Below are 25,036 nucleotides of genomic sequence, written 5' to 3' on the forward strand. Positions count from 1 at the left end.
CTCATCTGAATGTCCACTCGGTGCAGAGAACGAGCGCAGCCATGGATGCAGAGGTGGTTTCCTTTTTGTACTGATGACTGCACTCTTCCCAAAAGAGAGATTTGAGGTCACTATTTTTTAGTAGTGAAGGCTGACTCGCCCATGCTTTTAAGCAGAGAGATGTTGGCGTGCACTGCTGGAACTTTTCAGCATGAGACAGTCTTCAGTCATAAGTTATCATTGTCATTTTCATATGTATAAATTCTTATCAAAAGTGGCATTAAATAGGTGTTATAGATCAATTTTCTCATGTATAAAATGGAGATAAAAAAAATAGTCTCTAACCCAAAGAATTGTTGGGAAGATTAAATGTTAGAATGTACGTGATGTACTTAACTCAGTGCCAAGTACAGAGTAAGTCCTAAAAAAATTTTAAGTTGTTCCCCTCCCCGCCCCCCTTTGCCTCAGTGGTTGAGTGTCAACCTATGAACCAGGAGGTCATGGCTTGATTCCTGGTTGGGGCACATGCCTAGGTTGCGAGTTCGATCCTCAGTGTGGGACGTGAAGGAGGCAGCCGATCAATGATTCTCTCTCATCATTGATGTTTCTATCCCTCTCTCCCTCTCCCTTCCTCTCTGAGATCAATAAAAATATTTTTAAAAAACAAGTTGAAATGATATCGTCTTTTCCAGTGTGTTCCTAAGAAGCTTTGAGGCTACTGATGATCGTGCCAGATGTATGTAGAATGAATGGAAAATTCCTATTCTGGAAACTTACGGGGAGAACAAAATTTAAAATTTAGACTTAAAAACACACATAATCTAGTATATCCCTGTTTAGCAAAAGCCCTCAGAGATATAGAAGCTGAAAGAAGTTCTATTTCTCTCTATGGCCTTTAATATTTTTACTTAAAATTAGTTGGTCTCAAAAAAGGATGGTACATTAAGGAAATGAGGAAACTTGTGTTATCTTCTGTGCCTTGTTTATTTTTGAAAATCCAGTTTTGTGTTCACTGACAGAAAGATGATTATGAAATTTTCACCAGGGAGCACTATTGTAGCCTTCCAAATAACTCAGGGATGGATCCACAAATAATCAACAGCTCATTATGTCTAAGAAAAGAGTCATCACCACATTTGCTGCCATCTTCCTATCAACAACAAAGAATGAGGCTCCAGAGAAAATTCTATGATCTCCTGTTCATGTTTTTTCTGATGAAAGTCTCAAGTTAAAGGAAATATAATTTCTCTAAAATATGAACTAAAATTCTTGGTTCAGATGGGCATACATCATTGTGCCTTATACCTTGTATTTTGTTTAGTGCTTTTTTTCAAAGGATTTTCATATATATCATCTCATTTTGTTCCTATAAGTTGATAGGAGACCTAGGATAGGTGACATGGTTTCTTTTTTACACCTGCCCAAGCTCATGCAAGGCTTTAAAGCTCATCAGGGACTAACCCAGCACCCAGCTCCCGCCCTGTCTGCTTCGCAAGGTGTAACTTATGTAAGATGGCTTTGACTGAAAACTCCAGTGGGTTTTACTACACTAGATACATGATCCGTTTTTTTTACTTCAGCGAGGTATTTGATTAGCACTTTAATGAGTTCACAGTGGCATATCCCTAAGATTGTCACCAGACCGGCCATATGGGGGACCAGCCCTGCCTGGCATGGTCCCGGACCTTTCACGTGTCAGGCGACCTCCAGGCTCTTGCAGGAAAGGTTTCAATATTGAGTCTGAGTAAGAACAAAAGCAAGTTTTATTCAGGTAGAGAAAGAGAGATGCCAGGGTGCGGATGCTGCTCTGAAAGAAGCAAGAGTGCATGTCCAAATGGATGCAGGCCAGCTGGAGTACCTTGTTCCTCGCGGTCAGTTCCCGGGATTTTACGTGATCCCGGCTTTTGAACTTTGTGGCACCAAATTGTCTCCACCTTTGGGTTGGGTGAGGGTCTTGCTCCTAATATGGTCTGTTCTTGTGTTGGTCCTCCTTGGGCACCCCCTTCTACTTGTGGTGTCGGTTTTCATTATGAGGCTGATAAAATGAGTTTTGGGCTCGGCCTCTGGTCAGTTTTTTGTCTCCATCTTGGAATGACCTGACAGTAGCTCGTTCCTGTTATTGGTGACTTCTGTGACCATGGCAGGGGTGTCAAATGTGGAGGTGGGGGCTCTGATGAAAGGGCTCACTGGCCTGTGAAGCCCGTTCCTACTTCCTCCTCCCACTTGTCGGGAGTTTTCCCTAACTTATTTCTATCCTGCCTCAACACTATTGTGTGTGCTCTGAACAGATTCCATCTGTGGACTCTTCACCTCTGTGTCTGTGGGATTTAGAACTGGCCGGCCACTCTCCCCTGTGCCAGAGGCAGGCCAGAACTGCCAGGAATTAACACTCTGAACGCAGGCTCTCTTTGCTTGTCTCACATCACGGCCCCCTTACTACTATTTTCTCTGTCAGCTCCCAGGTAAATGGTTGAACTAGAATCCTTGACTCCACGTCTGCTTCTCGGGGAACCCACGCCAAGACGCTGCTGTGAAAACATACACAAGTGATAGTAGTCAGGGAATAAATACTCATGCTTCTGGTGGGAGAACTGGGAGACAGGAGTTTCATACTGTTTCCCGCAGTTCTTCCACAGAGTTAGGTTCCAGCTGTCCACAGTGGTGAGCTGAGCAATGGCACATACTTCACCTTCCCTTTCTCTCTTCCTCACCACCCTCCTGGTGCTTCCTGGGATCACCTCTCAAATAAACTGCTGCTTCTCACATCCTGGACTCAGGGTCACGTCTTTTCCCACCAGCTGTGAAACTTGCAATTTCACGCCAGTCTGAACCTTTCCAAGCAGAGTAACATCCCAGCTCAACCTTCCTAAGCTAATACTGTGGCTCCCCGTTAGCTATTCACACACATTCTGATCAGCCTGCTGTCCATCCTATCCGCCATATCCGAAGTTAACATTGCATTTAAAAAGTTTACTGAGCACTTTCAATTTGCATTTTACTTGACTAATTTGTACATGTTTTCATTTTTAGCCATCCATTTTGCATATATAACCTATCACAGACATGAAAATTTTGGTTTATAATTATTAAATCTTGGGACCAAACTGGGACCAATGGGAACAATGTCTAAGGATACAGATTTTGTCCCAGTGTAAGGAAAATCTGATAAAAGTGTATGTTTTTATTTAGTAGAGTACCTAGTATAGAAATAGCAAGTTCTCTGAATATTGGAAGAATTCATAAAGAAACACAGATGCTAAGAGTCTCTGAATACTTAGTGAAGACATATCAACATAGTCCATATGCCTGGCAGTTTATGAATATATTCCTTCAGTGACAATACAATGGCTCAAAATATTTTTTTTCCAGTTGGCCCCACCACTGGCTCTGCCCAGCCTTTGCAAATCAAGCTGTGTCTTGTTCACTGTATCACACAATAAAGACTTTGGAATCAGAATTGAGCTAGCAATTTTCTTGATAATGCATAAGGCAAAATAGGTCACAGCCTGTGTGTTTCCACAGCTGTATTGGCATTGCCACATTTTCTACTTAAAAAAAAAGAAGCAAGAAGCAAAACTTTTGTTTGTCATGTATGACCTGGGGAACAAGGATCTGTTTTAAATGAGGCCTGCAAGGTTCAGACCGGTGAATCTCAACATACCACTGGGGCCTAGCATACAGGGTCTCTGTGGAACGTAATGTGCCATTGGCAGGGAAAAATATAATTTTATATAACAGAATGGTGAGCTTTCAAAAGAATAACCAATATAGCCCCTCACGAATATAACCAACTCACCTAGGAAAAGTGCTGCTTACTATACATTTAGAAGATCCTTCAAAATATAATTTTTATAACAAATCTACATAAAACATAGCCATGCTGCCTTTTAAATTTAAAAAAATCACTCTTTGTCATGAAATGTTTCTTTGTGTCTTAAATTTATTTTCATCAAACTTACATTTGCTTCTGACCTCAGATTCTCTCCTCTGTAGGGGTAGGAAACATCTGGAATCACTCTCCATGTGCCAGATCTAAGAAACAATGGTTAAATCAAACCATTTATTGTGTCTCAATAAAATAGAAGACGGGTCTTTTAGTCCATCTTCCCAAGGTTCTGTTGTATATGCCCGGTTGCCTTCTAGATTACTTTGTGGATTTCAAATATGGGTGAAGCACTCGTCTACAGAGAATAGCAGTGTTTCTGCCAAAATATTTGCATTATGTATCTCAGAATATCTATTTTAATATCCAGTATGTTCTGTAGTTATTTAACTAGTGACCCACTAGGACTCTGTATTACGTTGTTCAGGCTGACATAACAAGAGTACCACAGACTGGGGAGCTTAAACAACAGAAATTTATTTTCTCACAGTTCTGAAAGCTAGAAGTCTGAGATCAGTGCGTTGGCAGGGTTGGTTTCTTCTGAGGCCTCTCTCCATGGCTTCTAGATGGCTGCTCTCTCCCTGTGTCTTCGTGTGGTCTTCCCTCTGTCCCTGTCCATGTCCTAATCTCCTCTTGTTACAGGGATACAGTCATATTGGCTTAAAGGCCACCATATGACCTCATTTTACTTTCATTAACTCTTTAAAAGCGCTATCTCCAAATATAGACACATTCTGAGGTGCTGGGGGTAGGACTTAAACATGAATTTTGTGGGGACATAATTTAGCCCATAAACACCTAGGATCCTGTGTCAATGGTTGTCTGGAGCCCTGTGGCCACGTCTGCAAGGCTATGGCAGTAATGCAGGTGGTGGTGGTACCTGTGAGAAACCAAGACCTCGGTTCTTATCTTCTTGAAGGAAGGATTTCAGTCAAGAGACAAAGTGCAGTGAAACAAGAGAGGGCTCAACAGAGAAGAAGCAACAGGAGAGCCTAGGCCAGTGGTCGGCAAACTCATTAGTCAACAGAGCCAAATATCAACAGTACAACGAGAGAAATTTCTTTTGAGAGCCAAATTTTTTAAACTTAAACTATATAGGTAGGTACATTGTTATTAACTTAATTAGGGTACTCCTAAAGCTTAGGAAGAGCCACACTCTTTGGAGACAGGTTCAGGGGGTTAGCCTAGGAAGAGCTGCCACTGCCCATTGCTCCCCTGGTTGCAAGTCTCATGGGGTCTCTTAGAGGGGGAAAGGTGGGGAGGGAATGGCATGGGCTTGCCCCTCTGGAAAGAGCTGGGTCCCTTGCGTTGAAGGTATTTATCTCTCTCTCTTGCAGATAGGAATCTTAGAGGAGGGGTCAGGGAAAGATCTCAATAGAATATCCATCAGCTTTCCAGGTGTGTCCTTTCAGGGTAGTGGTCTCCACTGATTGGTCAGCGCCAGGGGAGGGTGTCATTAGTCAATGCAGCTGGTCCTGAGGCAGCCATGGCATGGTTTGTCTGGTTTTGCTGCTTTTCTGGGCCTGGAGCTGAAACACAACTGAGGACTAGATGTTATCTTTGGGGAAGAAAGATCAGGAGTTCCAAACCTCATGACCAGTGATAGGCTAAGGGTGGAAAGATTACCCTAGGGGCGAGGTCCTTGTTTTCCCAATTTTGCCCCTTCCTAGGCACATGGGGCTTTCCACCCTGATGACCTTCTGTACCTGACCCATTGTCCTTGCTCTGCTCACGTCTGTCGAAATGCCTTTTACATTGGTAACAGAGTCCACTCTACTTAATGCTCATACGTGCTCTGTTATAATTTGAATTTTGTCTTTTTTTTAACCACTAAATATCTTTTTAGTATAGAAAGGGGACAAAATTTCATTCTTCCAAAACTTTAGCTACTCTTGTCAACTTTGATATTCTAGAATTAACTAATGCTTTACTGGAGATGTTGACAAACAAGTAATACCAGGTCTATGCCCAGACTAATGTCTTTCTCTCCAAGGTTGATAGTAAATGCTTCCATGGCAAAAAAATGAAGTGACAAACAGAGTAGAACTAGAATCATGGACACCTGGTATAGGCTAACAGATGTCAGAGGGGAGGTGAGAGGGCTGGATGGGAAGAAAGAAGGTGAAGAGAATAGCCAAAGAACATATATGCATAGCCCCTGGACACAGAAAATAACGTGGAGAGGGCCAGAGGAAGGGGAGGGTCTAGGTCAGCGGTTCTCAACCTGTGGGTCGCGACCTCTTTGGTGGTCAAACGACCCTTTCACAGGGGTCGCCTAAGACCATCCTGCATATCAGATATTTACATTACGATTCATAACAGTAGCAACATGACAGTTATGAAGTAGCAGTGAAAATAATTTTATGGTTGGGTCACAACATGAGGAACTGTATTTAAAGGGCCAGAAGGTTGAGAACCACCCGTCTAGGTGGAGGGGACCATGGGTCAGGTATAAAGAGGGGGAAAACTTCAAAATATTAAAACAGCGGCACCAAATGATTCTTAAGGCACCCACTTAAGAATTTGTTATTTTGCAGAGAGCAAGATGACTAGAAAACGCATTCTGACTCTCCTCCTAAGCACTGGGAATGGCCTCTGGCTAGGCTGTGCTAATCACCTGACATTCATTTCACAATGGTAGAAATGCAAATGCATTTTTACATAGAGCCTTGAGGTCTTTGAAAGGAAAGTGGCTTTATTTATATTCGTTATGATCATTATGTGCTGGGATTATTTTCTCAGTAGGCAATGTCTCTTTTGCCCACATTTATGAAGCAGGGGAGAAGGCATTTAATGAATTTCAAGAGTGTATTTAACTGTAAAACACATCTCACTTAGTATATTCACATGTAAATAGCCCTTTTATTAATTCTCTTTGGTGACCTCTCTTCTTCTGGTTGGAGATCACAGTTTGTTGTTGTTTTCCATTCCCAAATGGTAGGCTGAATGATGATAATGAAAGATTATGCAAAAAAAATCCATGTTTAAAATAATGTTGATATGCCACTTGTGTTGCCGGCTAATTATAGTAATTTGGCCATTACACTATATGGTGTCAGGAGTTAGTTACTAGAAAACATGGTGATAGAGGTGATTCAGGGGATTTTCATCCCAACAGGCTGCTTGATCCTACTGACTTTTCTGTTGAAAATCAATTGCTTGTGAGTGAATGCTCTGAATGTCCCCGTGATGAAATTGGCTGTCTGTGGGCTGCACCCATTGCATTGGGGTCACTGTGAGTTCTGTGTCTGTTTACACAGTGTTTGTGAGACTCTTAAAATATCACGGATCTACCTAATTTAATCTGAGCAAAGCAACTAAGGAAGCAATTACTAAGAATCATAGTCTTTGCACATGGCAGCCAACAAAGGAAAATGTATTAATTCTAAGCCCAACATGAAGCCATTTATTTTGCTGCTGGATTGCAACCCTTTCTACACTGCAGAGTCCTCTGGCTGTTGGTGTCTGCACACTTTCAGGAGAGCACAGGTTAGTTCAGTGCAAGACTTGGAGCAGTCACCTTGGAAGCTGGCTCTGACTTCAGGTTCCTATTTGGCGACATTCCATTTCCATTCAAGGTTATTAATATATGTTCAGATTTTCTATTTTTCAGTGTGTAGGTATGTATATATAAATATATGTGCACACACACACATATATACGCACACATGCACACATACTGTTAAAAATGATTAAAGAAGACAATATAGGTGATGTAAACTAGCTTTATTTAATACTTCATAAAGTGGATAGACTCCTTTTGGAGAATTGCAGAATGGGGCAGAAGGCTGGAAGCTTTTAGGGGATACAGAATAAAGAACAAGGACGAGAAAAATAGAAAATATCCAATTAGCTGGAGCCACAAAATCAACCTTGTTTGGATGAGAAAGAGTAAGGAAATAAGCATAAAGCCCAGAGTCGGTTTGCTGTTTGGGGATTGGATGACTGGATATGCTGCATTTCTTGGTCAAGAGGCACATTTACAGGAACACAAAGGTTAGATCTGTTTCCATTTGCTGATGTGGCACTCCAAGAGGAGCAGCTCTATCTTGGGCCTAGCAGTTATTGAAAAAACTAGAGACCCGTTGCATGAAATTCATGCACGGGGTCGGGGGGGTGTCCCTCAGCCCAGTCTGCACCCTCTCCAATCTGGGACCCCTTGGGGAATGTCCAACTACTGGTTTCAGGCCTAAACCAGCAGTCGGACATCCCTCTTGCAATCCGGGACCGCTGGCTCCTAACCGCTCACCTGCCTGCCTGCCTGCCTGATTGCCTCTAACCACTCTGCCTGCCTGCCTGATTGCCCCTAACTGCTCTCCCCTGCTGGCCTGATCCCTAACCGCCTCTGCCTCAGCCCCCCACCACTGTGGCTTTGTCTAGAACAGGGGTGGGCAAACTTTTTGACTCGAGGGCCACAATGGGTTCTTAAACTGGACCGGAGGGCCGGAACAAAAGCATGGATGGAGTGTTTGTGTGAACTAATATAAATTCAAAGTAAACATCATTACATAAAAGGGTACGGTCTTTTTTTTTTTAGTTTTATTCATTTCAAACGGGCCGGATCCGGCCCGCGGGCCGTAGTTTGCCCACGGGTGGTCTAGAAGGACGTCCAGAAGGATGTCCAGAAGATGTCTGGTCTAATTAGCATATTACCCTTTTATTAGTATAGATATATATGTACACACACACACACACACACACATACATATTTTTGCACAAAATTAACTACACAAAAATATATTTATTTATAATAAATTTGGGGAAATATTCAGCTTCCCTAAAACTGAATTGCACATTAAAACCCAAGATCTTTTGCTCCCCTTTTCTGCCTACTAAGTTATAAATATGTGTTGTAAGTAAGATAGTCCATTCTCGGCCAGGAGATTCCTAACTCAGAGTTTGTGACTGCTATGAAGGTTGACTAATTCAACACTCTGGAATACAATTTGGAAATGATTATCAGAACCCATTAGATGTTCGTATTCTTTTACCTCAACTGTGGCAAATCTGAGAAAATAATATTAAATCTGTAAAAATATACATATTCAAGACTATTCATTAAGCATAATTATAACGCTATAAATGAACAAGCAAAAAATATCCAAATAAATAAACAAACTAAAAAACCCAAAATTTCTCACAAGAGAGGCATTGCTGAATTTGTAAGTGTCCACTGGACAGATGTGCAGTAGCCGTTAAAAAGGTTACCAATAGTGAGGGGACATGGTTACAATAAATCTTATGTGGAAAAAGTCCATGCAAAATGAATTGAAGTACAAGTAAAACTACTTAAGAAACTTGTGCTATGAAGAGTACTAGGGGGTAATCATTTAAAATGACAAAATTGGCTGTCACAGAAAGGACATCAAGGCAATGCTTTTTAAAAATTTACTTTCTCTTTTTTAAAACGTGAAAACAATCTTAAATTCATAGAAAAGTTGCAGGTACTTTTTTCCCCCTAATCCATTTGAAAATTAGTTGCTGCCATTTATGCTGAGTCATCAATGAATACTTTATTTAGTGTTTCCTACAGAGGACCATTGTCCTTTACAACCTTCAAACATCCATCGAAATCAAAGCATTCACTTGAATATGTTACTACCATCTAACTCGAAACCCACAGACCTCGTTCAAGTTTCCCCATTTGTGCCAATAATGTGCTTCATAGCAGAATGACTTGGTCCAGAATGACAAACTGCACGTAGTTGTCATATTACCTTTCATTTTAACATATCTCTTACTAGAGGCCCAGTGCATGAAATTTGTGCACGAATAGAATCCCTAGCGGCTGCTGGCTGTCGGCCAGGGCCTCCCTCTCCTGGCTGCCAGCTGCTGGCCGGGGCCTCCCTTCATTCCTTGTTGCCTCCTGGTGGTCAGCACACGTCATAGCAAGTGATCGAACTCCCGGTAGGTCGAACTCCCAAGGGAACACTTTGCATATTAGGCTCATATATATAGATGAATTAATCAAACCAGTAATGAAGTCAATAAAGATAAAATGTTTGAGAAGGTTAACAAGTATAACTGATTCATATAGAGCCCTGCAATAGGATATATACTCATTTCATGGACTCAAGGAAGGAACATTTACAAAATTGACCACATGCTTAACAAACTTTAAAGGATTAAAATCATACAAAGTAGGTTATCTGACTTCAATGCAATTGCTAAAACCTAGTAATAAAAAAATTACTAAAACATACCAAATAGGTAAAGAAAATGTGGTTATGGATATATTGATTTTTACTCGTAGTCTATCCTTTTTTCATTATATATTTTGTGTCTTTGTTATTAGGTGAATAATTTTAAATCATTATAAATCTTCCTTGAGCTTTTAAAAATCAATTATGAAGTGTTCGTTATCTCTAGTGATTTTTGTGCTTTAAAGTCTACTTTTTCTGATTTTAACATGGCCACACTTGCTTTTTTTGATTCATGTTTGTATGTCATATCTTTTTTTGATTCTTTTATTTTCATCCTTCCTTGCATTTTAGATATGTCTCTTGTAAAGAGGATAGAGTGGGTTGTTGTTTTCAATTTAGTGTGACAACTATTATCTTTTAATTAGAGTATTTGGTCTGTTTGCTTTTTATATTCTTATAGCTACCATCTTACTTTATATGTTATGCATTCCTTATGTTTCTATGTTTCATTTCTGGTGTTATTTATTTGTGTCTTTTTAAAAAATATCACCAGAGTCTGTTTAATTTGTATTTTCAAAGAACTAGCTTCAGGATTTAATCAGTTCTATTATATTTTATGACTACATCATCAATAATTCATTGCCACAATAATGCTGCTAATAAACAAGTACAAACCACAGTGACATACCAAAATAAGCATATTTTCTCATGCAGGTGGGGTTAGCCAGGAAGCTCTGCTGATCTTGACAGTGTCTTCCCATGGGTCTTTGGGTTGGCTGTGTATTGGCTGATCTAGGAAGGCCTTGGCTCTGCTTCATGTGCTTTCCCTTTAGCAGACTAGATTGGGCATGTTCTCAGGGTGACAGGGTGTAAGAGGCTGAATGGAAACATAAAAGGCCTCTTAAGGTCTAGGCTTTAAAGTAACTCATGTCACCAATCTAAAGCAGGTCACATGGCTGAGCCCAGAATCAGAGTGAGAGGATACTACGTGGAAAAGGGCCTGAATATGGGAGGGTGAAAAATCAACATCATTGCAACCCATGTTCACAAAGAAAGATGCTAATGATTTTTATCATGGCCTTCTTCTCCTGTCATAAGGAGACACAAATTCTAAATTAGCCTAGAGGATGCTAAAACCTATAGTCAAATCTCAAGACAAAGATCTGGGAATTACCAGTGCACTACGCTCAGGTTCATCATACTGTATGGCTTAGAGTCTGCATTGCACTCCAGGTGGGAGGCGTTTCCTTGAAAAATATGAACAAAGCCCTTTGTCCTCCTTTCACAGCCTGTCTAGTGTTTTTTGTATCATTGAGGACTTCATTATCAACCCTTTGCTGTTCATTTGGTCAATCAGCAAATGCTAAGTGCATCCCATAGTTTTAGGAGCCTAGTCTAGTACATGTTCTGTCTAGTACTGTCCAATGGCAGGATAAACATGCAAGACAAGTGAATTTATAATAAGAGAATTATTTTAAAGGTTAAAAAATTGTGGTGGTTCCATAGCAGAAGAAAATCTAAGTCATCTTGAGAGTATCAGAAAAGAAAGCTTTTGAGTCAAAACTTCAAAAACAAATTTGAGTTTTCTAAGTGAATAAGCAGAAGATTTTATTTTGTATATATAGAAGGCTCTTTGTAGATGTGATATATATCTTAATCCTCACTGGAGGTTATTTTTCCATTGATATTTAGGGAGAGTGGAAAAAAGAGGGAAAGACAGAGAGAAATATCGATGTGAGAGAAACATCAATTGGTTGCCTCCTGCACATACAGTCAGGGCCCAGGCCAGGGAAGAACCTGCAACCGAGGTACATGCCCTTGACCAGAATCGAACCCAGGACCCTTCGGTCTGCAGGCTGATGCTCTATCCACTGAGCCAAATCCGCTAGGGCCAGGAAGATTTTCTTGGCAAAAGGAACAAAATTCACAAAATAAAGTGATATTAGAGACCATGGCTTGTTGGCGAGATATATAAGTTCATTGTTGCTGGAGCATGAAGTGAGGGAGTGACAGGAAATGAAGCAGGACAGGAGATTGAAGGGAGGCAATCAAGGCCTTACATACCTTACAAAAGAGTTTAGATTATATTTCATCACAACATACCTGATGATGAACCATTGGGAATCTTTCATTATAAATGGATACACAGTCGACTTCCAAATCACAGGAAGACTTTCCAAGGGCCACTAGAGTGTCCAGGAAAAGATAAAGACGGACTGAACCAGAACAGTTATGGAAGAATCTGGGAGATATTTGGGAGAATTAATGGAACTTGATGTTTTACCGCACATGGGAAAAAAGGAACGTTGTAGAAAGGAAATATCAAAGATGTCTTCAGAAACCGATTAGGTGGTGGCCTATTTTGTGAGATGGGAATATTAAGAGTGAATGACTTGTTTAGTGGAGATGCTCTGATTTCTGATTCGGGCGAGTTGAATTGACTTTCCTAATAAGCATTTGAACACACAGCACTTAGCAACAGGTGCCAATGAGGTAGACTGAAACATGACCCACCAAAAGATGTCCACTTCCTGATCCTTGGAACCTATAAATGTTCCCTTCCTTTCAGAAGGCTCTTTGTAGGTGTGATTAAGGCTTTTGAGATGAAGAGATTATCCTAGATTATCTGAGGGGCCTGAAATGCTGTCACAAGTGTTTTATGAGAGAGAGATCGAGGGAGATAATACAGAAGAGGTGCCATGTGAGCATAGAGGCTGAGATTGGAATGATGTGGCCACATGGCAAGGAATGCTAGCAGCCACCATGAACCACCATAAGCTTGAAGAGGCAGGAACCAGTTTTCTCCTAGTGCCTCTGGAAGGAGCATGGCCCTGCTGGCCCCTTGATTTCTGCCCAGGATGTTGATTTTGGCTTTCTGGATTCCAGAGCTATGAGGGAATATATTTCTGTTTTTTTAAGCCAACAAGTGCATGGTAATTTGTTACAGAAGCCACTGGAAACTAACACAATTAGGAAGAAGACCAAATGGCCAGAGGCTAATCAAGGAAGGTAAATGTCAAGAAATAAGAACATCTTCACTCTTCAGCAAAACTCCTTGAAAGAGTCATTTGTGTTCATTGTTTCTATTCTCTTTTATTGTCTTGAGGCTACTACTTATCCTTTAGGTATCAGCTTATGTGCCTGGACTCCTCTGACTACTCAACCAAAAGCAGCTCCTAAGGCAGCGGTTCTCAACCTGTGGGTTGCGACCCCTTTGGGGGTCGAACGACCCTTTCACAGGAGTCGCCTAAGACCATCGGAAAACACATATATAATTGCATATTGTTTTTGTGATTAATCACTATGCTTTAATTATGTTCAATTTGTTACAATGAAATTGAGGGTCACCACAACATGAGGAACTGTATTAAAGGGTCGCAGCATTAGGAAGGTTGAGAACCAATGTCCTAAGGTCTTATATTCTACATGCCATCTATCATAACTTAGTATTTTCTCATTCATTTACTAACTAAATTGATTGGGTTGTGCAAGGTAGTTTTTTCATTCCTGAATCCCCAATATCTAGAATTTTATTGTCTAACAGAGTTGGTGTGACATATAAATTTTTAAATGAATAAACAAACATTCAGTGGGATAGTTTTGTGTGTGTGTGTGTGTGTGTGTGTATGCCTGCAGACCCTAATCAGTTGTGAGAGTCTTAAAGTAAGTACATCTTATTCATTATTTACTTTTGGTACCCAATTGAGTGCCTGCACCTCATTGTTCTCCATTGAACTTTAGTTGGAAGAGTGATTTAACTTAAATCTCTAATCTTTTCTCTTTCCTTTTCTTAAAACTGAGCAACTTAAATTCATTTGTATCTTTTGTGAAATCATTCACAGTATTAAAATACTAAACAAAAATGACTATCTTGTAATATTTTGAAAATAGAAATTTACTTTTATAATTAGACATTCTTTTTGAATCTTAATTGCATTCGTAATACAGTCTGCTGGGTGAGTAGCTACAAAAAAAAATTCTCTGCTGTGTGTGTGTGTGTATTTTTTAAAAAATACACACACACACACACACACACATACACACACACACACAGAAAAACCCTGAGGCTTTAATCTCTAGCTGACTCTGGACTCCCTGGCGCCCAGAAACCCTGCCACCTTGCACACTGGGTGTTACGTGGGCGCTGGTCTCGGCTCTGGTACTCTAGGCTGTGGAGCCCGGCCTGGGCTCTGGTCCACGATCTACTCAGGGGAAACACCTTCCCCTATCCCAGAGATCCCTCTTTATCTCGGCCTGCTGCCTGTGGAAGCTGGGTCACCCCTCTCACTACCTTGCCCTTCCTCCTAGTCTGCAGGTGTTTTCTGTCCTTCCTTGATATAAGTCTCCTCCTCACCTGGACCTCTGTTGGTAATTCTGGATAAATGTTCCTCAATTTAGTTTTATTTCCAGTCTGGCCCTGGTAAAGGACTCACTGGCTGTGAGCTCCCGTGTTGGGGCAGAACCTCGAAAGGTGCCAGGGACACACGAGGAGGAACTGAACTGTCTGGTTGCAGGTCAAGAGCTGGAGGGGCAGCTTTCTCCCAGACAGAGTGGTGGTAGGAAGCCATTACTCCTTTGCTGAGTCCCCCCCCTCTGTATCTCTACTTTAACAACAACAAAAAACATTTTTAGGAACTTTTGACAGAACTCTTAGATTTGATGTGGTCAGATAGATCAATAGTTTTCTTTTATGACTTCTGCCTTTTGCATTTAAAAAAATATGTTTTTATTGGTTTTGTTTGTTTGTTTGTTTTAGAGAGAGAGAGAGAGAAAGAGAGAAACAGCAATCAGTTGCCTCCTGCATGCAACCCAACCGGGGATTGAACCCACAACCTGTGTATGTGCCCTAACTGGGAATCGAACCAGCAACCTTTCAGTGCATGGGATGATGCTCAACCAACTGAGCCACACCAGCCAGGGCTGCCTTTTGCATTTAAGGAAGAAATTTTCCACCCCCAAGGTTATAGAGATATTCTCTTATATTTTTTCTTGTAATTTCAAACTATTTAAAAATATTTAGGCTGTTAATTTATCTGCAAAATATTTCTGTGTATTGTATGAAATAGGGGCTCAAATTAACTTTTTCTCATATGTTTAGTACTGTTGATTGTGTAGTTTATTATTTTCCCACCAATCCAAAATGCCACCTTTAACATATATCAACATCTCGTAATTGTCCAGCTCTTTTCTAGATTTCATTTTGTTCTATTTCTACTCCAATAAAACTTCTAATAATATGGCCCACTCTTTGTTCTTATTTCTTAAAATTTTGTTTACTACCTGTTCTTCCATATTTATGTTTTTATAATTAGCTTATTTTATTGCACTAATAAGCCTTTTTATTGATATTTAAAATAAATGTAAAAAAGCTCCAAATTGTATACTTTTATTTTTTCCTAATGCCTTTTAAAATGTATTATGGCTTTCCCTATGTATTAGTCCTATTAGCAAAGAGCAGGACAGAGCCAGGTTTTGTGGGACCCAAAGTCTGTACAATTTTGGGAGCCCTCTTACAGAAAAAGAATGAAAAATGATGAATGCAGGAGTAGCTGCGCCTCGGGAGGGGCCAATCCGGGAGGGGCCTGAACCTCCAACCTCATTAGCTTTGTGGTAAACCCATGTCAGATGAGCAGTCTCACTCAGAAAGTCCCAGCAAATTGTGCCTCCACTCTCACTAGGATAAAGCACTGGTGCATGACTTCTAAGCTGCACAGGTGATATAAGCAATAAACTAACAATTAAATTTGCGCCTGAGTGTGTTTTTAGTTGTGTGTCACATCTGAGGATCTCAGGGCACACTGTGAAAATTAAGTAACTCAACCTCACAAACCCCCAGAGACACAGGAAAGAGAGATAGAGCATCACCTCACCCCATTCTGAAATGCAGCCACCTCTGGGGACGAGCGTGGTAGCTGCTTAATAATAACCTGCAACACCCCAGGACGGTTCAGCCAAGACAATTAGTTGTTGTAGTTGGTAATTGTCTCGTGAAGCAGGGCAGTCACTGGGATTATTAGTTCACTGCAGATCTAATCCATTCTTCACGATTTCTAACTTCTTAGTAATTTTTTCCTAATTATAAAAGAAATGTATGCAGAGTGAAAGTCTGGTTTTCTTTCAGTTGTGTTTTTATGTAGTTCTTCAAATTTAAAACTTAAAATAGGAAAAGATTAAAAAAATAAAGTGCAGCTTAAGAATAGAGAGTTATCTATATGTTTTTTTGTTTAAATTCAAAAAGTTTGCACCTTGGCCAGTGTTGCTCAGTGGTGAAAGCATTGGCCCAGGAACCGAAGGGTCATGGGTTTGATTCCTGGTCAAGGGCACATACCTGGGTTGCAGGTTTGGTCACCAGCCCCAGTCAGGGTGCATTCGGGAGGCAACCAACTGATGTGTCTCACATTGATCTTTCTCTTTCTCCCTCTCCACTTCCCTCTCTTCCACTTTCTCTTAAAAAAAAATCAATGGAAAAAAATATCCTCGAGTGAGGATTAACAACAAAAAAGTTTGCTGCTGAGCAAAAGAAATCAATGATAGGACTCAGAATAGCAGCTCCCACTAAGAGGTAGATTAGTTGGACAGGAGGATTGTGGGTGGGGGAGTTTCTGGCCCTGGAAATGCTTTAGATTTCATTTGGGTGGTTGTTACATGGAAGCAGACACATAGAAATTCACACACTTTACCATATGCATGTTATGCTGCCCTTGTTGCCATGAGAGTGCTGCAAACTCCATGTGGACTGTCTGGAAAGTTTCGCAGGAAGCAGGACATATGCAGGAACTGGAATCATACTTTGTTTTATTCTCCCCAAAGTATCTATGTCAGAAGAGGGATTCTGAGTCCTTCACTTCTCTCTCATTTTTCCCCCCAAAGGAGCTGCTTGTTATGTGGGATGCAGTTCTCTCTCACTGCCCCTGCAACATGATGTATATCTCCTTGTATGCGCTCCCTTACACCCCCCGGGGCATGGGGGTTTTCCTCTTAGAATTTGATTCCTACTTTATTTCACCTACATCCTTTTCCCAGAAAGCAGGTAGAAGGGGTGTGAGTGATTGGGGGAACTGGGGGGTTGGGAGGCATTCTGCCGGGGGCAGTTGGCCCTGGCTGGGGGTAGAAAGGAAAACATTTGGGAGAGGAGGGGGAAGCAGAGAGGATCTGGCCTGGCCTCTGGGCTTCGCCAATGTTTTGATGTGGCGGTTGGGAAAGGTTAGAAACAAGAAGACAGAGCAACCGGGCCCCAGCTGGCAAGCGGTGTCTCTGGGGCCTTCAGCAGGGCCGGGTCCCTTCTGCATCTGTGGCAGCATTCCAGCAGGGCCAGCCCCTGGGCAGTGTCCTAGGGCTGCTCTGAGCCAAGGCCCACAGGCTGAGAGCAGATGTCATGGCTGAGAATTCCCAGCAGAGTAGGCACAGGGTGAGCCAGAGAGGAGGCATGGGAGTGGGAGATAGGAGAGAGGGGGAGAGAAAAAAGGGGAGCGGAGGGAGAGATAGAGTTAAAGAGAGGGGGAGGGAGAGGGGAAAGGGGGGGAAAGAAGAAAGACCAACAGGAAGAAAGGCAGGAAGAAAGACACAGGAAAGTAGGAAGAAAGAAAAGAAGGAAGGAAGGGAAGGAGGGAGGGAGGGAGGGAGGGAAGAGGGAGGGAAAGGAAAAAAAGGAGAAAGAGAAGAAGAGGGCTTTTTTGAGAAGATGGGGAAAATGTTTTCTACTATAATTTTAGTGACGGTTAAATACATGAAATTGCCCTGATTATTGACTTTCCAGAGCCTATTACAGCAATAATGCTGAGTTCCAGTTCTTCTTGCTTCGAAAGTAGAAAAGTGAAGAGTGCCTGTCAGACTGCATGCTCGCAGTATTGTCAGAGGACAAGCAGCCCTGGTGCTGATCTTTGGCGTTCAGATACAGCTAATTGTGGTCTTTTCCACGGTCTTTAAAAAAAATTTATATATATATTGATTTCAGAAAGGAAGGGAGAGGGAGAGAGCGATAGAAACATCAAGATGAGAAAGAATCATTGATCAGCTGCTTCCTGCATGCTCCCCACTGGAGATCAAGCCCACAACCCAGGCATGTGCCCTGACCAGCAATCGAACCATGACCTCCTGGTTCATAGGTCAACGCTCAACCACTGAGCCAAGCCAGCTGGGCCATGGTCTATCTTAAAATCATTTGAAAGCCTGCCATCCAGGAAGTTGATAATCAGTGTTATGAACTTCAAAGTGGGGTGGCGGTGAGGGGGGGCACGGTTGGTGGCTTCTCTGGAAGGATCACATGGCTCAGTAACTGGCAGAGGCTGAAGGCCTCCTGGTGCCAGGCCAGGCCCATCACTGACATCCTTGAGGGCACAGAGAGGTGAGAGTTGGGGTCAGCTGTGAAGAGCCTGTTCTTCCCACCTCATGGTGCTGGCCTCTGCAATACAATTCTCCAGACATGCTGCAGTTTAGAAATACTACTATGCCGTCTCCAATTTCCTGTGGCTCTGCAGATATTTATCATCTGTTTTCTGTCCTTATACCTACCTACCTACCTGTCTCTCTCTCTCTCAGATACTTCTCGCAGGCATAGCAGTCTGGATTCCCAGCAAACACTTGAGTCACAGGAACCTGATACTCCAGAGAGAAGGGAAAGTGTCCAGGTAAGAGATCATTCACGCATGCCTGGGGTGCAGGTGGTCCTAGGGGCTGCTGGTGCGGGTCGTGGGTGGTCCTGGTGTTCGGGAAATTCTAAGGTCTGATGCGGAAAAGGCCCCACCGTCACTAAGAGCACTGAAGTCGGGGGGACAGTGACAGTGAGCCCAGAGGAAGCAGACGGTGTGTTTGTGATGGACATGGAGCCTCACTGCTTTCTCCAGGAATACGGCTCTACCTTCCCTAGCACCCCTCCCCTGAGCTCAGGAGGCTGAGGTGGGTGCCTCTGTTCATTGAAAGCCAGTTAACCGTTTGAGTCCCAAGCAGCGCGATCCCGCTGCTGAGATTTTATGTCGAGAAAACATACGATTCATTTGAGTCCCAGGGGGTATTGAAAAAAACACTGTCGAAGAATCCCAAACAGCGCAACCGCGCTTTCTCTAAATGAGTACGAAAAGACCCAAACAGCGTGATAGCGCTTGTTTTATTTTATGTCGAGAAATACCAAGCAGCGCGATTGCGCTGCTTGGGACTCAAACGGTTAAACAATCCAGACTGTCTGAGGAGACTTGCACACTGTCCACATATGCAAATGAAGCAGCATTTTTCTTCCTGCAAACTACGGAAGCATCCACCACGGCTCCCTGGAGAGCTGTTGGCTGGGTTGTCCTGGCCTGGCCCCAGCAGGAGCCCGGCCGCCTCCTGCTGCCTGATGGGTGCTGCTGATGGAGCTCGCCTGTGCTGCTCCTGCCGCCCTCACCTGAAGAAGGGGAACCTGGAACAGTGGAGGCCAGCCAGCCAGGCTCGCTTCGCGGCCAACACTGTCCGCCTGGTCCCTCACCAGCGCTGTGTGGCCAGCATCTCAAGGCGCGTGTCGTGACACAGCTCCTTCAGCTCTGTCCTGCCGACTCCTTCGTCCCAGAGGCCCAGAACCCACCCTGAGCCCAGGATGGGGGCAGGGGTAGTGCCCAACTCTTTTACTTCTCCTTTCCACCCTCGGACAAAGCAACATGCCCTTGCCCATCAGCTCATGCAAAGAAAATCTTGGGAGTAGAGGGAGGATGTTTATCTTAGCACTAGGCCACCGGGCGTCTCCTCCTGATTTTCATATTGTCTCTGTGGAAAATGCATTCTTCTCCCACAGACCACAAAGGGACCCAGTCCGTAGCTGGCTGGGTCTTGCATTTCCAATGCTGGTTTAGTCTCTGCACAGAGGTTGGGCCCTCCAATGGCTCAGGCACTCACCCAGATGCTGAAAGCCACCAAAGCAGCCTGGGCCTCCAAGAGGTGGTGACGGGCTGGGGGAGAGGAAAGCACCCTAACTCAGTGTGTGGGAGAGACGGTGGGAAATCTCCCAGAAGAAGAGACTGAGGGGAACCCGAATCGTTCAAAGAAGGTCGTATGACATGGATTAGATTGAGGGACATGACGCTGATGAATGGAATGTAAAAACAAGCAAAACAAAACTCTGTGCAAGGAAACTCTATTCTGGCAAAAACTGAGTAACAGAAACTGGACTTACTGTCCTGCCTGAAACAACTAAAAACTGGCCAAAATACACGAAATCACAGTTTTTAAGACACTGCTCCTCGGGTAACGATGGAGAGTGACCTCTGAGTGATGGGCAAGGAGCCGGGTGAGTCCTCTGATGGCCTGACTGCTGCCTGAGGAGAGTTCCCGGCCACAGCGCAGGGCGGCAGGAACCCGGGGAGCCCGCCGAGTCCCTGGGCTGTGGGGACAGATCTGTAGGTCCCTGGAGAGTAAAGCCACTCAGGTTTGCAGGACAGAGTGCCCGAGGGCAGAGAGCTTCACAGAGAGGTTCTACGCCAGGAGAGGGTCACTCTGGAGTACTCAGCTGCGGACTGACCAGCTCATGCATGTGAGGAAACTACTGAAGGTCAGGGTGAGCGCACCTCCCAAAAAGATCAGAGTTCACGCACTGCCTGGCCCCATCAGCCAGGAGGGAGACCCTCACGACACAAGGCACTGGGAGAGTCCACAGAAGGGCCCTGCATCAGTAGGAACAGTGACCTCGACAGAGAGCACGGCTCCAGGCCTAACACAGTTTTAAAGCAAGACCTAAAGGATCAAACTTTTTTCCAAGTACCTTAGCTGAGTCCCAGAACACAGTTCAAGAATATCTATAGTAATACGAAATTATCATCGCCCAGTTTGGTTACATCATAATGTTCAGAATCCAATAAAAAATGACCAGGGCCGCAAAAACTGGGAATACATGTTGCATAAAGTGGAGGTGACTCAATTGAAGCCAACCCAGATCTGAAGCAGATGTTAGAATTAGTGGACAAAACATTAAAACAGTTGTGATAACTATATACGTTCTAAAGATTAAGGAGAGACATAAAAGCACCCCAAATAAAACTGGTAGAAATAAAACTATAATTCATGAGCTGAAAAAGACACTGGAAGATTAATCACAGATCAGATATCGCAATAAAAAAGATTAGTGAACTTGAAACAGGAATGAGAGTTTGAAAAAAAGATCACTGTGGGGTGACTTCAGGTGCCTAATATGTATGTAATTGGAGTCCACAAAAAAGAGGAGAGAGAGGTTGGAACAAAAAAATATTTGAAGAAGTAATAACTAAAAAAATTCTAAATTTTATAAAAATAATAAACCCACAAGCTCAACAAATAGCAAGCACAGGGAACATGAAGAAGACATGCCATACTGTGATAATCAAATAGTGAAAAGGTAGTGGTAAAGAGAACTTTTTCAGTTTGATGGTTATTTTTGAAAAGTCTATATAGCTAACATCACACCTAATGGTAAAAGACTGAATGCTTTCCATCGAAGTCAGGAACCAGGCAAGAATGTCTCCTCTCACCACGTCCATCAGCCCGGCTGGAGAGTGCACAGAAGGGTCCTGCATCAGTAGGAAAAACAAAATTTATACTGAAGGCTGCCTACGGATGGTACAAAAAGACAAGGAAAGAAATAATAGGCATCTAGATTGGAAAGGAAGAATTAAAACTCTCTTTTATTTGAAGAGAATCATCTAGAATCTACAAAACAGCTACTAGAACTAATATGTACTTTGGCAAGTTGCTACATATACACAAAATTAATATGCAAAGTTTAATTTTACCTCTACAGAATAGCAATGAACTGTTAGAAATTGAGTTAAATATCATCCACAATAGTACAAATATACAAAATATTTAGAGATAAATCTGACAAAAGATGCTTAAGACCTGTATACACTGAAAACTACAAAATAATTCCGAGAGAATGTAAAAAGACTTAGATAGTTGAAGAGATATCCTGATATCCCATGTTAATGGTTGGAGACTCAGTAGTGCCAAAATGCCAATTCTTCCCAAATTGGTTAATGCAGTCCCAGTCAAGATTCCAGGAGGAATTTTTATATAAATCGAAAAATTGATTCCAAAATTGAAGTGGAAAGGATCTAGAGTAGCCAACACAATGTTGTTCTGGAAAAAGAACAACATTGTAGGACTAATGCTTCTGATTTCATGACTTACAATTAAGTTCTTGGAATTAAGACCGTGTAGTAATGGTGTCAAGGTCAACACATAGATTAATGGAACAGAACAGAAGATCCATAGACTCTGAATATCTATACTAATAAAAGGGTAATATGCTAATTAGACCAGATAGACTGGATGTCTTCTGGATGTCATTCCGGATGTTCTTCCTGACAAAGCTGGGGCCTGGCCCGGGAGAAGCCACCTGCAGTCTCGGGTGCCTGTGGCCAACCCAAGGGAGGGAAGCCCAGGTCCCGGGTGCCTGCGGGCAGCCAGAGGGACGGAAGCCCCGGTCCCAGGTGCCGGAGGGAAGCCGGTGCCGGCAGCTGGGGGATGGCAGGCCTACTCTTGCACTAATTTTCGTGCACCGGGCCTCTAGTAATCTATAATGACAAAAAACAGGTCATTGTTTGCCTGGGTTGCAGAATGGCATGGGGTGGGGCTGAGGGGCACATAGAAACACAGAAGCTTAGTTGTGATGTGTATGCTCATTTTTATGGTGATTTTTTTATGAATGCATGCATAGGTCAAAACTTTTCAAAAGGTACACTTCAAATATATGCAGTTTATTATATGGCAGTTGTACCTCAATAAAGCAGTTTTAAAAACCTAGGGCAGCCTTTAGTTTAACAGTATAAAGAAGAAAAGTATTTTATGCTAGTTATTATTACTAACATTTACAGAGAATTAGGAATTGCCAGCATTGTGCTAAACATCTATCTGTCTTACCTCTCTCTCATCTATCTTACCTATTTATCCTTATTTTATTCTCATAACAACCTTATGCGGTAGGTGCTGCTCTTCGCCCCCTTTTCCAGATGAGGAAACTGAGACCCCGAAACATTCTCACTGCCACACAGCCAGCGAGCAGTGGATCTGACCCAGGCGGTTTGCTTCAGAGCTCGGGCTCTGAGCCACTGGGCCGTTGATGGATCCCCATGTTTTGCCATTGTCATTTGCAGGTGAAAATTGCAGAAGAAGCCTCAGTGGAGGAACTTACATCAAGACTCGGAAGTGTGATGGAGGTAGGGCTCGTGCAGGGCTTTGTGTGCTGTCTGGGTGGCTCCACGTGGTTCACTCCTCGCCTCCTGAGTCCGTGACCTTTTCTCCTCCAGGCTCCCTGCCTCTCTCTACAGGTTTCTACCTGCCACCTCCTTTAGGGTCTACCCCACAACACTTCCCTCGACTGACTTTTACTTTACTGTGATTAATCTTCTATTCTCTATCTCTTGCACAGCTCAGACCGAGAAGTTACACTTTCTACATCAATTATTTGCAACAATTTCAGTAATTAGTGATTTTCTCTTTTTTTGCATTGTCTACAGAGAAAACATTTTGTAGGGGCAAAGCATTTGTAAGAATGTTCTGCAATTCTCCATATCAGATGTACGAACATGTGCTCCCATACACACTTACATGTATAGGTCATTCATCTGCATCCCAGGTTCCCGTAACTGCTCCTTCCTGTGACGGATTCAGGCCAAGGGTGGTAGCATCTTCTGCCAGTTGCTGTCCCTAGGAGAGGCCAGGTTATTGCTGTGTTTTGTGTGTTGTTGTTTTTATCCTCATCCTAGGGGAGAGAGAGAGAGAGCGAGCGAGAGCGAGAGAGAGAGAAAGATCAGTTTGTTGCCAGTCTGGGATCTTGAGTAGGTAACCCACTCATTAAACACTCTGCATTGCTGTCCTTTCCCTTCCTTGCCTTACTTTCCCACTCCCCTTCCAGGATCTCCTGGCTTCACTCCCCAAATAAACCTAGGTCAGAGTTTGCTTCTGGGGAGACACACTGTAGGGCACTGTAGGGAGAGAGTCAGGCATGCTGCACCCGGGAGCAGTTTTCTCTTCCATATTTCTAAGAGGGTAGCCATTCCTTTAGGAACCCAAACAAGGGTGTGGTGGGGCACAGGATGGTCCCCACTGCCTCAGAAGTTCTGGAACCCGGAGGGCATCTGGGCCAACAAGGTGGATTGATCTCCCATGTTTATTGCCTCTACCTTTTGGGGAAACACACACACACACACACACACACACACACTCACACAACCACAACCACTGAAATAACAGTAAAGGAATAAGAAGGGCCCACATTTACAAAGACTATGAGACTGGGAGAGGTGTTGGAAGATGAGCACTTGAAAATGTTTGGCATGAGGAAAATCAGCAGTGGTGTTCACACTGGCTTAGTCTGCTGTGGAGGGTGGGGCCAGGACTGGCCTGGGTCTGTTATAATGTGTCGGGGACATAGGCTCCTTGCAGACAGCACCTAACTTGTCATCTAGCCCCCAAGTGAAACGGCCAGATGACTTCTCTCTGGAGAGACTGAACAGCAGCGGCTCCAAATTCAGGTTCAGCCTGTGGAATCGGGAAACACAGAGAATAGAAGAATAAGTGGGATTTTTCCATTTCCAATGGAGGAACCCCTGAATTCTCCTCCTGCTGTCTTCCCCAAATGTCAGGTCTTTGTATTAGTGTTTTATTGCTACGGCAACAAATTACCACAAACTTAGTGGCTTCACACACAACATAAATGTGTTATCGTGCAGTTCTGGATGTAAGACACCCCAAACAGGTCTTCCTGTGCTACGATCCAGGTGCAAACAGGGCCCTAGTCCTCCTGGAGGCTGGAGGGGAGAGGTCATCCCTTACCAACTTCTAAAACCCACTTGCGTTCCTTGGCATGTAGCCCTTCCTCCATCTTCAAAGCTGATAGCATGGCATCTACTCTGACCCTCATGACTTTCTCTTACAAGGAATCATGATTTGGGCCCACCCAGATCATCCAAGATAATCTCCTTGTATCCAAGTCCTTAACTTAATGACATGTACAAAGTGTCTTTTTCCCTGTAAAGCAAGCATGTCAAACTCACGGCCAACGGGCCGCATGCCTCCACAGGTTCTGGGGATT

The 25,036-nt window shown here is 43.0% G+C and overlaps 1 protein-coding gene across 1 annotated transcript in view; it reads left to right on the top strand.

Annotated features, from left to right (window-relative positions):
* Positions 1 to 25,036, top strand: part of CFAP61 (cilia and flagella associated protein 61) — a 231,046-nt gene that overhangs the window by 42,861 nt on the left and 163,149 nt on the right. The window contains 2 exon segments of the mRNA XM_023761280.1: positions 18,544 to 18,632; positions 23,097 to 23,150. Coding sequence (XP_023617048.1) covers positions 18,544 to 18,632; positions 23,097 to 23,150 — 143 coding nt within the window.

Source organism: Myotis lucifugus, unplaced genomic scaffold, assembly GCF_000147115.1.
Source record: "Myotis lucifugus unplaced genomic scaffold, Myoluc2.0 scaffold_205, whole genome shotgun sequence".
In the NCBI taxonomy this organism is placed as follows: domain Eukaryota; kingdom Metazoa; phylum Chordata; class Mammalia; order Chiroptera; family Vespertilionidae; genus Myotis; species Myotis lucifugus.